Source organism: Anastrepha ludens, chromosome 2 (genome assembly GCF_028408465.1).
Source record: "Anastrepha ludens isolate Willacy chromosome 2, idAnaLude1.1, whole genome shotgun sequence".
Lineage (NCBI taxonomy): Eukaryota > Metazoa > Arthropoda > Insecta > Diptera > Tephritidae > Anastrepha > Anastrepha ludens.
Window position 1 is genome coordinate 24,255,536 of NC_071498.1, and position 16,648 is coordinate 24,272,183.

Sequence of the window (16,648 nt, forward strand, 5' to 3'; positions counted from 1 at the left end):
GGAGTGCAAAGATAAAAACGTTCCGTTTGTTAACTATGTAATGTTTTATCGATCATTTACAGAAGATTATAATATTTCGTTCTTTACGCCAAAAAAAGACTTATGTGAAACATGTTGTGCCTACGATATCGCTGAGGGTGATGAAAAAAAAACAAGAAGAATATTATAATCAGCATATCGTAGAGAAAGAATTATCCAGAAAGGAAAAGAAGTATGATAAGGAGGAAGGCTATGCTAATTTGGTAGTGTACGATTTACAAACCGTCATGCAGATTCCAAATGGCGATGTCTCAGTTTTTTATTATAAATCAAAACTAAATGTATTCAATTCTACAATCTACGATCTGAAGAATAACGAATGTGAATGTTTTGTTTGTGATGAATCCAATAGGTACATACATATATAGGTATTAACGAGTTGGGTTCGTGCGTACTTCGGTTTTTAAATAAAAGAGCTGTGTCAAGTGATGAAAACTTCATATTTTATTCGGATAATTGTGTGGGCCAGCAAAAAAATAAGTTCATGGTGGCCCTCTACCTCTACGCTGTATCTCATCTCAACGTAAAAAGCATAACTCATAAGTACCTAATCAAAGGCCACACGCAAAACGAGGGAGATTCCGCCCACTCTTTAATTGAACGTCAAGTGAAACGACAGCTGAAAGGTGGTCCAATGTACACGCCAGAGTCATTTATATCTGCAATTCGTGGTGCCAAAAAAAATGGAAAGCCATTTAACGTTACGGATTGTGCTTTGAAGACTTCTTTGATATGAAGGCTTTAGCAACTGAAATGGGACTCCAAAATATGGCACAGGTAAAAATTTCCACAGTGGTGGTTCTGCAAGTTCGGCGCGATTCACCTAACACCATTTTCTTTAAAACATCATATAACGAAAACGAATTTAAGGTGGCAAATAATATCATTAAAAAGAAAAACATGAAGGATATTACAATGACAAGAGCATTTTATACAAAACCTCAGATAGCGGACCGCAAAAAAAAAGATCTGCTAGAATTGATACAGAAAAATCACATTCCTAAGTATATATTATAGATTTTTTACGAGCAATTGTAATCCTTATTGAAATAATTTTTTTATTTAAAATGAATATTATTTTTAACGTGAATTTATGTTTCTTTATTTTTGTACCTGAAGTAATATGCTAATTTTTATGTTATAATAAAATATGCAATGAATGCAATAAATTTTATTTAATATCCATATTTTTTTCTCTTATAATGTTTAGTAAGGTGCAAATATAATACAGTCAGAAGTCAGAATTTGCAATAGGTTTTCAGCTATAAAACTTTTTGTTATTTGCAGTAACGTCACAATTTTAATTATGTCAGACCATAAAACCTATTTTTGCAGCAACAACGTCATAAGAAAAACTCGGAGTACTTTTGAAGCTACAGAAAAAAGTCCATTATACATTTCAACCTTTAATTTACATATACGTCTTAACCAGATGCTATTTCAGCAAATTTAACCATAATCTTCTTTTCATATACAATTTTAATATTATATATATAATGTAAAACAATTTAAAAACTGAAAAATGCGTCTCCTGTAAAATCACAATTTTTGAGTTATGACGACATTGAAGCAAATGAACGATATATACATGTCTTTATGGGGAATGTTTATGCTGCTACAACAACAACATCAGTGTGAACACATTTTTTTGGTTATGATGAGTTCAGCTATTACGACAATCGATTTCGTTTATATTCGAAAAGACAAGAAACCGATCAGAATCTGCAGATTTACAAATTCCACTTCTGAATTGGTTTCCACAACGACCCTGATTAATAGGTGCATGGCCCCGTACAATCACAATTCGAGTACTACGAATATAACCGAAATCAAATAAACTTGATCGAAATTCGTATGACGCCTACGAAAAGAGGATAATTTTTATAGCAGAATATCACTTGGAGAAGTGTCATTTCCTGCTTGGATTAAAGCGTTTTCTGCACGAAAACTGTTTTCACCGCAGTATTGATCGAACCCAGAACCTAATAAATGTATGTAGCGCGCAAAAGCACTTGGTCACGGCCGACGAGGCGGTAGTGGTTGTCTGCTCACCCTCCCAAAATTTATTTAAATATTTGCCATTTAAGGCAAGCTTTGTAATGAAACGGAAACTTTCGGAAGCGCACGGTTTTCATTTGTTCCCAATTTTTTTTTTTTTTATTGAAGACTAGAATTCCTGTTAAAAATTTATTTCAGCACATTATTGTCTCTAAGATAGATTGCAAATAATAAATGAATGCAACCAAAAAAAAATTATCAATTTTCGAAAATAGTCAAAAAATCGATTTTTTTTGTATGTTATGATAGTTTATACTTGCAAATTTTTATATTTTTAGTTTTATATTTTATTCTTTGTAGTTTAGACGTTACAGTTCTTTAAACCGAGGCCGGTTTGGAGTACGACGCCCAGGTATAAGCACTAACCGTGTTTTTCTCGAAACTATTTTTTCCGAGTTGGTGTTGGTAATTTCTCAAAAAGTATTGAACCGATTGATTTGAATTTTTAATGTTATTGAGTAGACTTGTGGCTCTTGCGGGTGCAGAATTATAATTTTATAATCAGTTTTTCTATTTTTTTTAAGAGCGAGAACGTGAAAAAAGTCCTTTTTTTTTGTTTTTCCAATAAACAGATAAAATATCTAGAAAAAATATTTTTTTTTTGGTAAATTTGCTACCCACCATAGCGACATATCTCCTGACCGGCAGCACTTGGGGCAAAGACAAAGAACTGTTGCTATCGACATTTAAGGCAATTGGTCGGCCGGTTCTAAACTATGCTGCGCCTGTCTGGTCGCCTGGAACTAGTGACACGCAGTGGATAAAGCTACAGACTTGCCAAAATACTGTCATTCGGACAGCGACAGCCTCCTGATGTGCCTATTCAACACCTTCACAACGAGGCACAAATGCTCCCTGTAATGGAGCACAATAAACTGCTCAGCAAGAAGTTCCTGCTGGGGTGCTACAGCAGGTTTCATCCTTGCAGACATCTGCTTGAGCCATAGCCGTCTCCTAAGCGCGTCAGGAGACACATTCTAAACTATACCAACGAGATCCAGGACAAAACAGACCGACAACTACTGGATCGGACAGTGAACAGACAGACAATCAAGACGAAGACGACCGGCGATATACCCTACACTGTCGGGGCTTCTATTACTGTTAAAACGACAACAACATATCTCCTGATGAATAATCGACCGATTTTTTTTCAGACGTACCCAATCAGTTACGCCAGTGACATTTGTTACGTCAGGGAAGGCAATTTTTGTATTATTTTTTTTTTTTGTATTGTAAATAAAGAATTGATCTAATGAATAAAAACGATTTTCAATTGATACCGATTGTTTTTCTTCAATTTTCAACGCCTTCGATTTTCACGTCTCTAGACCAGAAATGTGCCTGAAGGTAGAATTTTCTATATTTGTGTTTGCAGATTTTATTTTCCTTTTTTTTATTTATTTGTTTAGTTTTTTTAGCTCTATTAAAATTATGTATTAATTAGCGGTATCTACTTTTCAAAAATTTAGTGTTTTTCTAAATTCATAAATTTACATTTTTAAATTAATTCCGAAAAATCGAAATTTGCCCACTTTTGTGTTCTGTTTTCTTCCCCCATTTCTCATACATTTTTTGCTGAAGGCTGATAAATTGCAGTAAGCGTGCATGCCCATATGTATGTACATATATAAGGGTATATTTGTATGCATTCATGATCACATACAGGCGATCTAGATGCAAATGTACACACATACATATATACATACATACATGCAAATATGTACTTTTATTGCCAACTCAGCTTTCACCTATTTTTACTTCGCTGTTTACAAAAATTGGTGTTAAACATACATACATACATTTGTAAAACTATGATTTTGCCATGGACTCTCGCTTTACGGTTACATTAATCGAAAATTAGTGCATATAAAGTTGTGTGGATTTCAAAATTTCGGCCAGCAGTTACATCTCAACTAACAATAAAACTACACCGAAATTTGGTGATACAGAATTTTATTGAATTGTTAATAACAATAATAATACAGGGTGCGTACGGTATTTGAGAACTTGAGAGTAAAACTAATCAGCTTGAAAAAAAATTTAATGGAAACTCACGAATTTTTCACGCAATTTATTAAATATCTATGTATGAAATGTATCAATAGAAGCTCCATTAACTGCAATAACCTTACCTCCTCGATCCGGGTCCGGAAGCGATTGCATGCCGGAATCAAATTCTCCTTATTCATATTGACTATAACGGTATTAATTGCAGCCTTCAGATAAGAAATTGTCTTATGAGGACGCTTATTGGTTTTACGCTCAACTGCACCCCATACGTAATAATCTAGTGGATTAAGGTCTGGCGAGTTAAGCGGCCACAAGTTCGGTGTTAGGTGATGATCGAGAAATTTTCAGCCTATCCAATCTTGTGTCGCCATTGTTCTGTGTGAAACATCAGTAAACACGAAATATGATATTTTATATGATTTATTTCAATGTATTTAAAACAACTAAACTGTATTCAGTACAAAACAGAACATAAAAAAACCCATATTCGATATATAATTTAATACCTTTCTTAGGTAAAAAACATAAAATAAATTATTTTAAACAAATAAACAAGCAATTCCATTGCAGATTTTAAGAAGTCATTTTATAAATTTTATTAGCGCTTTAGTAACGCTTCTTAGCGCTTTCGAGCGATTTTCCGTAGTTTGACGAACGACCCTCGACAAATTTTTCAGTTTTTGAGTAATTGCGATGAGGAACTTCATAACTATTGTGAGAACTATCAGAACCGTCAGGACTAAGTGGAAGTTTTGACGGTCTGGATGAAGTTGTATCATCGTCCGAATCCCAGCACTCCTCTTCAGAGTCCGAGTAACTCGCTTGACGCTTTATCGGCGACCATAAATGACGAGGTGGCCTAGACGAATATGGCACCTTTAGTCCGCAGTGACGTCTTGGTGGTGGTGACGATGGCGGTTGTTGTGGTAGTGTTGGCCGACGAGAGTATGTAATAGGTGATGGTCGAGGCAAAGAAGGTTTTGGCAGCTGTACTGGCTTCTCCATTGCCATTTGTGGCGAATCAATGTAGCAGCTAATGAATGGTGATGGTGATGGTGATGGTTGTTGAAAGGTAGCTGATGGTGCAGAAAAGTTTGCGGATGGTGCTGTGAAAGAACGCATCTGTTGATGTTGAACTGTTACTGAAGGCGGCTCCACTGGCTGAATAAAACTGTAGGTCGCATTCACCACCGAAGAACAACCGTATGAGCGACCCGCGAAGCTGGATACATTTTTCTTTTCAGATATTACCCCGTTGACGTCTACGAAGAGTCCGAGATTTTCCAAAATTTCCAATAACTCGCCAGCGCAATAAAGTTTGAAAATATCAAAGACAGCGTTGGGATATTCTAGACGCATTTTCTGAAAACTATTGATAGCATGTACGAGTACCGAAACGGTTTGATTTATTTGTATTTTCATTGTAGACATCAGCGACTGATACCATGGAGAACGTTGCAGGCAGCCATAGAGCAGCATATTGGGCGTTTGCTGGCTAGGTTCTTGTGGACGTTGGCTTAAATATGTATCCGAATTGTAAATGCTACTCGAGCGGCGAGGATCACTCTGACTGACTTTACTGTAAACACAAAGTGACGAAGCACCATGCACTGCATTGGCATTCTATGGGGGATAAATGTACGTATACAAATGTTTAATTCGTGAACCATACAGAATTAATTATAGGGCAAATTTAACACAAAAATAAAAAAAAACTTTTCGCTCAATCATTGGAGGATGTAAGATGGTTATGGTAATGGGAGACTCCACTCAGTAATAAAAAATCCTTTGGACAACAAAATCCTGGGTTAATCCTGGAACCTAAGCCCTAAAATGACCTTCTGGATCTACACCCAAATATATATATACCTACACTAAAATATGGGGCGTTGGTATGGTTGCCAAACACCAATCAAATTGCAGCTATCTCAAAACTATGTAGTCTATAAAGGCTGCCGTGCCTAAGTATAACAGGGACTATGAGAAACAGAACGCTTTCTGGGTCTACCGTTAGGTGAGTTAGACGAAAACGAGAGGTGACTGCTTCGCACAGACCGGATTTAGAAAGCAGTTGCTTTCTGGCCTTTGGGTATCACGACGTGAGAGAAGGGGCGAAAGAGTCATTTATTGGACTAACCCCATTTTCAGATTTAACAAAAACAAACTAAAAGAGAAAGCGTTATGCTGCTACAACAACAACAAAAAACAGGGAACGAAAAAATGGATCCAAATAAAAGCCAGGGAATAGTGCAGCGGCTCAAACGGCGTCAATGACTTCAAAAAATTTATGAAGGCCAAAATCTGTTTTAACCCTCGACACAAAAGGAGCCTTAGATAACTTTGTGGAGCACTTACAGTGCACTTTGCTTGCAATAAACATTTCAATACAATTGGACTGTCTATCACTAGTTTATGCGGGTTCTGCAGTGATGACGAGGATGAAACATCTAATCACCAATTTTGAAGCATTACGTCACAGGAGACAGAGAATACTGGAGTCGTACCTACTAGAGGATAAAGACTTACAAATTCTTCGTTTGGTTCGATTTCTCGCAATACTTAGTAATAATTGAAATTAAGCACTTAGGGGCGCACTAAATCAATCTGGTCACAGTGCATAAAGGCCGTAGCCTAATCCGTGCAACCATTACAATTACTATATAGAGATTAGATTCAGTAAGTTTGCACTTCGACCTAATGGTCTTCAGTGCCCTCTAATCAGCACAGTACCTCATCCAGACCAAGTTCCCTTACTAAACTCAGGACGGAGCTGGGTTGGGTTGAGCATATGTGCCTTTCTTCTGGCTGCAGTTGGCCAAGATGTCCCAACCTCCTCCGCACTATAGCACTGCATTTCAAGAGAAGGCGCATTGGAGTCTCTTGAGAATGGCCGCAGAAACGACAAGAGTCCGTTGACCAAATCCCGATCATATGCAGATGACTTCGCATGCCCGTGAGCATTCTCAGTGTATCTTTATGGAGGGTCAGCAGTGTTTTAAACCTTTTTTTGGTTATACCCATCCAGTAGGGATTTCGCCTGGCGTAACCCCATAGTTTGGTGCCAGCAAACCTCCCTTAGCCTTAGTTCTTCACTCCTAAGCTTCTCCTCGATGGCGTGTTGTCCCATAGCAAGGAAGGGCCCGGGTCTTATTAAAGGCGTGGCCGCAGTCTCTCTCGCCGGATTAGCGGGAACCAATTGCGCATTTCTAGTACATTAAATTTCTAGTACATTAAATTTCTCGATACACTCAAGGACCAGTGACGATTTGATCTCACAGGACGATGGAGCCATGAATGCCGCGTGACAGTCACCCAGAATGGTAATTCACTCACTCCGGAAATTTCTGCCTAAGTTAATCTCTTCACATAGGTAAATTAACTACACCTTTTGAAAGATATTTGGAAAAATGTCTATCGGAACAGAGCTCTGGGTTCTCGCCTTGGTATTCGAGCCATCTGTGTACCAGCGCAGGATACACTCCTGGAGTTTATTTTCAAATGCATGTCTACTCCAGTTTAATTTATTGTTCAGTTCAATTCTGAACTTCTTTTCGAATTTGAATACTTTAGTGATATTATCTCTGGGTATTTGGGCAAGTGGGAGCTGAAGCCTTAGCACTTGCATGTTTTTAGATGACATCACTTTTCCTTTTTCCTTATCATTACTATGTAAGAAGATACTCTGATTTCTCAACAAATGTGATCTAACAGGAATTGGGGCTGGGCAAAAAAATCAAATAATGATATATGAAGCACAAACCTTTTTTAAATACTTAAACAATCTAGGATCAGAAGAGTTCGTTCGCAGAAGCAAATCTAAATCATCGGGTTTGTTTACCGGAATGTTAGGTATATCAATTTCTTTAAGCTGCGAAGAAATTAATTTTAATTATAATTTTAATTTATATTAAAAATGGGGTTTTACACACCAAATATATAATTTCTGCACAACAGCCATCTATTTCCGCGGTGGGCTTATATTCTCTAAATGTGAAGGTATTAATGGGACTAGTAATACCACTTGAAATGGGCGACAAAGGAGTATTAGCGATTTTCACAGTTAAGGCCGCATTGTGAGAATCATCTTTATCATTATCAGAATAATCATCTACAGTTTTAGTGCATGATTTCGCGTCAAACTCAATACGGCGTTGTGCTGGTGAATGAATTATGGAGTCTTCACATTTTTCTGTAGGTGTTAGCATGAAATAAATAGAATCAAGATTAATATCAGAATAGCTTTACATGAAATTATTTACCCTTATCTTTAGGTGTAATACTGCAGTAAGAGCTGACCGTCTGATTTCTGGATTCTTCAATACTGGAATTGGTAACTAAGTCATCGACCAGCTCACAAGTAATTAAAGGGCCCTTTTGCTCACGATCATTTATAATATCGTTTTCTTCCAAGTCACTTTTAATCGATTCAAATAGCGGTGACGCCGGCGAAACTGACTTTGAGTTATGCTTCGCATCATTCATCTCACTTTCATGCGAAACTGAAGCCAAATTGGTGTCTGAAGCTTGCACCTCAATTCCTTCCATCATAAACGAACTCTCGGATACACACACCTCGGCTAGGTCATCTGAATTATCTGATATATCTGAAAAATAATCTAACATTTAACAATTAGAATTACCGGTAACTGGAAATAGTTTACTGGGTTTCGCTTGGATTATTGGATTATCGCTATCGTCAGTCAAGTCCACAACTTTAACGAGACGTTTTCGTGTCTTCTTCGGATATTGCGCTATCTTGGTTTTCTTAGAGACATGCACATCCCTTGATTGAGCACATGACACATTTTCGTTGTCGTTTGTTTCCAATTTTTTCTCTTTAGAAGAACAAAGTTCAATACTTGTCGTAGTGCTATCTGCATCTACATTATGTTCCCTCTTTCGTAGCGGAGTAGACAACTTTTTGATCAAAACTGTCGGTTGCAGGTTTTGTTGTGTGGGTGCCGCTGAAAACGATTTTAAAGGCTTAGTAATCTTTTGAACTTTACAGTCTATGTATTCCTTTGACAAGGTGTTTGTGTCGTCCGAGTCTGGTTCAATTAGAGGCATACCACCAATCGCAGTTACATTTGGTGTTGCACAAAGCTGTTCGGGTGCACCTGCCATTAAGTTGGACGCGCACACATCTACAAGTACTGCGCTTTTACTAGCAGTAAGATGAAATTCAGGCTTTTTTGGACACATTTTGCAAGATTTTACAATAGGTTTATCTATTGTTCCATTACCTTTCACAGCACTATCATGCAAAATGACCATCGATCTTGGATCAATAAAAAAAATTCCTGAGCTTCCTGAAAATGTTGAAGGTGTTTCAGGTGTTGTCGAATCTAACATGGGCAACGCATTCACGATAGTTGGAGATGCTGCAACGTCAAAATTTGTATTTGGAGAAATCACATCCAATGCGGATGATATCGTCGAAGGTGGTTTAGTTATTTTAGACGATTCTTTAAAAGGCTGTTTAGGAGATGTTGAATTTAAACAAAAAATCATATCACAAGTAGTGTTGTCAGTGTTTTTAGTTGTGGTTGTTGTAGATGATTTTAAGTTCCTGCTTTTATTTACTTTACGTCGGCGTTTAGCAGTCCGCGGACCTCTTGTCGGTTTATTAACAGACTTTTCAAGTTTACCAGCCTCAACTAAAACGTTTTGTTTAGCATCGGTACCATGAGGTGATATACTCGGTTGTGCCTTACTTGTAGTTGTGACGACATCTTCATTGTCATGCCCGGTAGATTCTTTATTGTTGACAGCATCGGCTAGTTGATTATTTTGTTGTAATTGACGGGATAGCCGATTCTCTTTCTCATTCAATTCGGCAATCATTTCAGTTAACTCTGATCTTACGTCCTTTAGGGCAGCTCGAGTTTGAGGGATTTTGACATTTCGAATTTTAGAAAAACATTCCTCGATAGCATCCACGCTTCGCTCGTTATCTTTCGTTATTAGTGTTTTATTCTATAACAAAATAAGAACTTAAATTTATTTTAAATATAAACAACCAATTACCAACCTCTTCAATATTGGAAATAGTTTCGTCAATAACCAATGGTTGTTCGTCATCATCGTCGTTTAAGTCAATTTTGTCCAACTCCTCTGCAATCGATTTTAAAGATTCCATTTTTTCTGAAGATAATTTCAAAGACTTTGGACTGGTATTCACTTCCGTTTCCAACATTGCTAGAAGTAGCTGTAGTTGCTGATTACTCAATTTAATTTCAAGCACTTTTCTTAGTGGCATATCCAGCAAGTGCTGGATGCTTTTAACATTTAACAGAGACAGCATTTCAAACTGCCGATCCGCTAGGAAACTCAGACTTTTTCGAAATTCCAAAGGGGGACGATTTTGTGTGTTCTTCAAAAGGTTTTCGTACTCTGGCGCTGTTACATTCCAATCTATTGCTAGATTTGTATTGTCCTTCGAGCAATTTTTCATATCCACAACAACTGCAAAATAAATTGACATGCTCTACTTTAGATACTTAATTGGGCATCTGAACTTTTTTGTGTATAGGATAGTTTTCGAGAGCAAGGTCGGGAGCAATCTTGAATATCAAACTTTTTTATTTTTTTGGCAAAACTTTCCTTTACTACCACGATATATTTGAATGGGGGCGGAGGGGGAGGGGGCGTGGCACCACCCACCACGCCCATTAGAAGAGCAAGGTCACACCATTATAACTGTGACAGTCCCAACCTCCTAGTGTCCCATAGAACCCACAGGAGAAGTTTAAAAATTAGATTTTTTCCGACCGCGTTTGCAGTTTGTAGGGGAGGGGGCCCAGTTGTGACGCAGGCCCAGTTGTGACGCAGCTAAATATTTTTGACATGCGGTATGAAAATGACAGTTTGAGCCCTGCCAATCATGTTCGTTTGACGTTCAGCAGTTTTTGTGCAGACACCAACGTTAGTAGTCGCATTGTGTATACACGCACCAAACATCGTGTTGAAAATCGTGCGAAAAAGTTATTTTGATTTTTTTCAAAGTACCAAAATTTTGTGAAATTAACAGTGAAAAGGCGAGTGTAATGCATCAAAATATTGTATTTGCCGTATATTTTGTGATTCTATATGGATTTATGTGATTATGTGGTGTCTATAAAAAACTTGCTTGTCATATACAAAATAGCATCGTGACCCGGTTGTGACTCAGCGGGTGGCCCAGTTATGACGCACCTTTTTTTTGCACTACGATCATATAGAACTGCCGAATTCCTACATTTTTGTTGTTGTTTAAAAAAAACCAACTGCCAACTCGATCAATTGCAACGTATGCAAGCGTCCAGTTCATTTGAAGTGCGCCAACATGCAGGCAAGTTATTTCACTTGCAAACACTGCGAAAGTGACGTGGACGACGACTAGGAATATTTAGATGACGATGATGAATAAAAATCGTTGTCATTTATGGCCATTGAAGGACAGTTTCTTTTGTATTTTTCATTATTTTTGCCATTGAAAGCCTTCAAAATAAATAAATCATTAAATCACAACAATTGGTGTGACATTCCTTTCATATTTTCTCATTTCCAGTAAATTTCTTGAGGTGCGTCACAACTGGGCCACTTTTTTTTTGTCCTAAAAAAAGTTATCCTGAAAAAATTTGTTCCAAAATTTTTTGAGTAACTCAAATAAACATACTTTCTTTGGAGAAAAGTTGCGTTTGGTTAATAGTTAAATGTTAAACTTCTTCATTTTTCAATTTGCGGAACTGAGGAAAAAATTTTAATTTTTTTCAAAACCCGCGTCACAACTGGGCCCCCTCCCCTACTAAAATACAGTTGAAGAGAAGAGTATGCAGCAGTCGTCAACCCAGCAAGCATTTAATTTAGGTTTCAGGTTTATTTCAGTATTTGTAAAAATATTTGTTTTTGTAATATATGTATATTTGAAATCAAAAAAGCGCCGCAGAAGAAAATTTGGACTAAAAATTGCGCGATTTTTATTCCAAATTTTCAATACTTGTGAAAAGATTCGTTTTTGTAATACATATATATGTATATTTGAAACTAAAAAAGCGCCGCAGGCAAAAATTTCGACTAAAAATAGCCCGATTTTTATTCCAAATTTTCAGTATTTGTTTTTGTAATATATATGTATATTTGAAATCAAAAAAGCGCCCCTATAAATAATAATAAAAGAATTGTTCCCTTTTGGTTGACTGGGTTTTTCTTATTTCGCTTTGTTCTTCTCTCTCTCATCGTTCGTTTGACAGTTCGGTCCTCAAATTTATTCTGCACGGTATTACAAACGGTTAGAAGAACATTTGTAATAATAGAATTTTAATATAATTTGGAGTATTATTTAGTAAAAATAGCTTTAAATCGAATCTTAATGTAATAAAGAATGTTTATAAGTGATTTTGTTACTTTTCTGTGTTTGTATTTAAGTGAAATAAGCGTCTGTAATAGCGCATTTTTTCAAACTTATGCAAAAAAGGAGAATTTTTAACGTTAAATATTGCTATTAATTCTTAATTTTAATTTATAAAAAGTAATATAAATCAAATGGCTGATATAATGACTGCATTTCCGTGTTATAATTTTTAAATTCGGTCCACGCACTTAGACATTATAAGCAAATATATCGTGGTAGAAATGGAAAGCACAGCCATTTTTTAGCGACAATTGTATATACAGTTAACTATGGTTACTGTGATGGTTAAAAAGTAAATTGAAATATTTCCTGCGGGGTTGGTTCGTTCTGATGAGCCTGGGTATTACGTCGGTGCTACGCAGTACTGCTGTACGACATCAAGAAGACATCACATCGCCTGCCCAGATTTTTGACCAGCGTCAAAATAGGCGCTTAATGGGTGAAACCAGCCTGTCGATCTGGGCCTACCGTTAGGCGTCTACGACGACTACACCGCATTGACGGGGTTGTGGTTCTGGTCGACGGTAGCGATCGCAGTTGTTGGCGCCCAAAGGAAGAACGAACTATCGGAAGTAAAGTCAATAACTAAACTTGCGTTCTGCGGTGGCAATTTTTTTTCTCTTCTTTTTTTTGCATTACAAATAAGTGAAAATATTGTTATATTTTTTTTTTTGCATTACAAATAAGTGAAAATATTGTTATAATATATTTTATGTTGCGAAAAGAAATAAAGCTAAGTAAATAAGATGTCTGCATCCTGTTTTTAGTCAATACTTTACAAAAAAAAATCGTATCTGCATCAAATAAGCTGCGAATTACTATTAACACGCCAGTAGAATTTTGATAAATTTTCGACATAATTTTTACTAAGCCTCGTCACATCCGGTCCTCTGATTTTACAAGCTATACATCTCATGGCCCTTACTTTGTTTGATTCCAACAATTAACAGGCAGTCCAAATAAAATTTTACTAAAATGTGCTTGGGTATTTAACACGTTGAGTGCCACCATACAACAAAAAAAATGGGGTTCGTCCGGCCACGATTTTTTTTTACATAATACAATAGAATATTTGAATAGGCCATATGATGCCACATTGGTCTCATACCCATAGGCCAAGCAGCATAAACAATGCAATGGCTCTAGTATGGCGTGAATACACTACTACTAATAGCCTCTATGAAGCAGCTGCATCAGCACAAACCGAAATCTCACACATTATACTGTGAGACCAAGTGTCACCACGAGGCCTGAAAGTCCCTTCGCACTGTGAGACCAACCTGGACTCACATGGCACTCAGCGTGTTAACGTTCAAATTCAGCTTTAGTTTTCATTCCGCCTTTAACAATTCTCAAAAATACAATACGCAGTCTTGTTGATGCGATCAAATTTTTTAAACAAAAAATTAAGACTGTCTAGCCGATACCAAAACCAATCTAAAGCTAATTTTTCTTTTATACACGCAATGTTACAAATAATTTAGATGGTTTTGCGATTGGCTTAAAATCCCTATGGAGCACCAATATTCCCTTTTCAGACTTTTCCATGGGTCCTGTTTATTTTTTAGGTTCGTTTTATATGATTAATAAAAAATTTGCAAAACAATAACTATGGAAGTTCTAACCTTCTTTATTTTCTGTTGTGCTCTCACATACAACTCCAATCGACACGCCCAAAGGACCGAATAACGTCGAGGTAGTTGAGACTTGTCTTGTATGTGAAGCCGCAATACCTTCAGCCGTTTTCAATGCTATTCCTCCACTTTGTTCTACAGACATAGTCACAATCATGCCGCTTCTGCGTTGCATACGCCTACAACTTTCGCTTCGTGTTCGCGGATTAGATATTCGAGAGCAAGGTCGACGAACACGCAACTTCTCTACTACTCCATCAGCCCCAGTCTTGGATTCGGATGAACGTGCCGGCATTCCGATTTTTTAAAGCCTTTACGTTTCTATATAAAACCAAAATTTCCAAGAGACGCCAACCGATTCTAGAATTAACGGTGCTTTTGCGAAAAAGTTAGAAACTTTCAAATTACATCGATAATTGACTATCAATGTTTTTTAAATAGTTCAAGTAATCGATATACTGAGTTTTTTCGTTATGTGACGAGAAATTACTTGTGAATTATCGATAATAAACTCATTGACAACAGCCCTTCATGACGCAACGGCAGTAAAATTTTGTTTGCAAATGCCTTTGTTGTTGTTGTAGCAGCATAAGCAATCCCCATACATATACTGGGAATGCTGCTGAAGTGATAGTCCTTGGCCGGACATAAATGCGGGTCGTTCCGGTTACGTGGAACCGATTGTCAAGGGAACGACAGCCAGCTTCATAAACATAATATTTTGACAGCGTCAACGATAAGCAAAACAGCTTAATTAGAGGGTTTGCGTTTTTATTCATTTAAATTTTGTATGGCTAGCATTTGTGTTTGGATAAGAAGAAATCATTCATGAACGACCAGGGATGTTTTTCCTCCAACTTCTTTCTCCTTCACCTAAATGCATTTTTAAGTCTGAAATGTATCTTTAAAATCGTTAGTATTCTATTAATATGCAGAAACTGACAATAATAGGATAAGGTGCAAAAGCGAGATAAGTAAATTTTAATACAACAAATAGCTGTTCGTGACAACGAATTGGCGACAACGAAAATTTGAAGCTTTGCAGGCTGAAGGTGTATATTTTAATATTTCACAGATAATTCCTATTGTCGCTGTCGTCAATTTATACCATAAGTTCTAATATAAATGAATTAAGAGCTGCCAAACTTGTGTATTTTCTTTTGAGATTGATGTTAATATGATGAAGGATGTTGAAAGTTAAGGTGCTAGCCCATTTCCCGTTTGCTTTGAATTGATAACTGCCAAAAATAATAGTAATGTGCTATTTATGAAAATTATCCACACGGCAGCTTTGCTTCAAGCGCTTGGTGCACTTTAAAGTTTCGAATAGCGTAATATTCTGTTGTTGTTGTTGTAGCAGCATAAACATTCCCCATACTTACATACGGGGAATGCTGCTGGAGTGACAGTCCTTGGCCGGATATAAATCCGGGTCGTTTCGGTAACGTAGAACCGACTGTCGTGGAAACGAGCGTAATATTCTATTTGACGGCGGTTTGACATATCAATTTCTTCAAATTGCACTCTCTTTCTACTAAATATGTGTTGTATCTGTAAAATTTTTGTTGTCTTGGTCTTATTTTCCCATGTGGGCACCTTATTACCACATTATTTCTTTAATATGGAATTGCTGTATTCGCACATGAAAATGGCGCGATAAAATTAAACTTGAGTTATCAATCCTCGGAAGGGATATCTGATGTTAATGCAGAGATGGAAAGAAATTCGACAAGACAGATATATTTCAACAGTGAAATTCGCGGTCTCTTCCTGATATTTCTGTTTTGCCAGAGGGGTTTAACATAATTTGTAGAAAATAAACTAAAATTATTTAGAAATAATCGATAACATAGAGTTGTACATGGGTAAGGGCCAAGGTGGATTTATTATAGGTGACAGCATTCACCCAGCTGAATTTTTCGCCATAGATATGGCTTACGTCAAAATGATATGCTTTGTTTGTATGTATTGGTATGTTTACACTCGTATGTTTACATTTGATTACTGATTTTGACGTGATGCTTGGACCAAACGCAACAACAAATACATGTAGGGTTTTACTTATATGTGGTTGCTGTAACCTATAATAAATCCACCTTGGTAAGGGCTATAAAAAGTCAAATATCGGCATAGTAAAGCCCAAACACAACAACGCAGTGGCGCAGACAATTGCTATGCAAAAACAAATCAGTAGGGAATCAGACGATTGATTATAAAAAACGAAGTTAATATTTTTGTACCGCCGTCAAACGTCTTTTTGTGAATATGAAAAAAATAAAAAAAACATATATCAAGAAGTTGACATTTTTTTAAAGTTATTAGCTTTGGTGTTATGAAGAAGACTCCAAGACCCGAATTGTTTAATTTACCAAAAATAATAATTGAAAACTTAATGAAAAATAGCACTGGTTGAATTTTAAAAATTTAGCTTATTGGTCAGCATATTTATTAAATTTAGCATAAACACAAACCCTTCAAATTATTTTACTGTCCGCAGCGGCACGCCGTTTGT

The 16,648-nt window shown here is 36.7% G+C and overlaps 1 protein-coding gene across 5 annotated transcripts; it reads right to left on the minus strand.

Annotated features, from left to right (window-relative positions):
- Positions 1-4,514: 4,514 nt before the first annotated feature.
- Positions 4,515-14,535, minus strand: LOC128865396 (uncharacterized). 5 transcript variants are annotated; one of them, XM_054105772.1, is made up of 8 exons: positions 14,128-14,535; positions 10,142-10,575; positions 9,825-10,086; positions 8,772-9,074; positions 8,370-8,726; positions 8,040-8,299; positions 7,871-7,978; positions 4,515-5,733 (listed from the first exon to the last, which is right to left on the minus strand). In XM_054105772.1, the coding sequence occupies exons 1-8, from the start codon at positions 14,429-14,431 to the stop codon at positions 4,717-4,719; spliced, it is 3,045 nt and encodes a 1,014-aa protein (XP_053961747.1). In that variant the 5' UTR covers positions 14,432-14,535; the 3' UTR covers positions 4,515-4,716. The 5 variants fall into 5 exon arrangements, with proteins under 5 accessions (XP_053961747.1, XP_053961728.1, XP_053961736.1 ...); XM_054105753.1 differs by having other exon boundaries at positions 8,772-9,767; XM_054105761.1 differs by having other exon boundaries at positions 9,354-10,086.
- Positions 14,536-16,648: the final 2,113 nt, after the last annotated feature.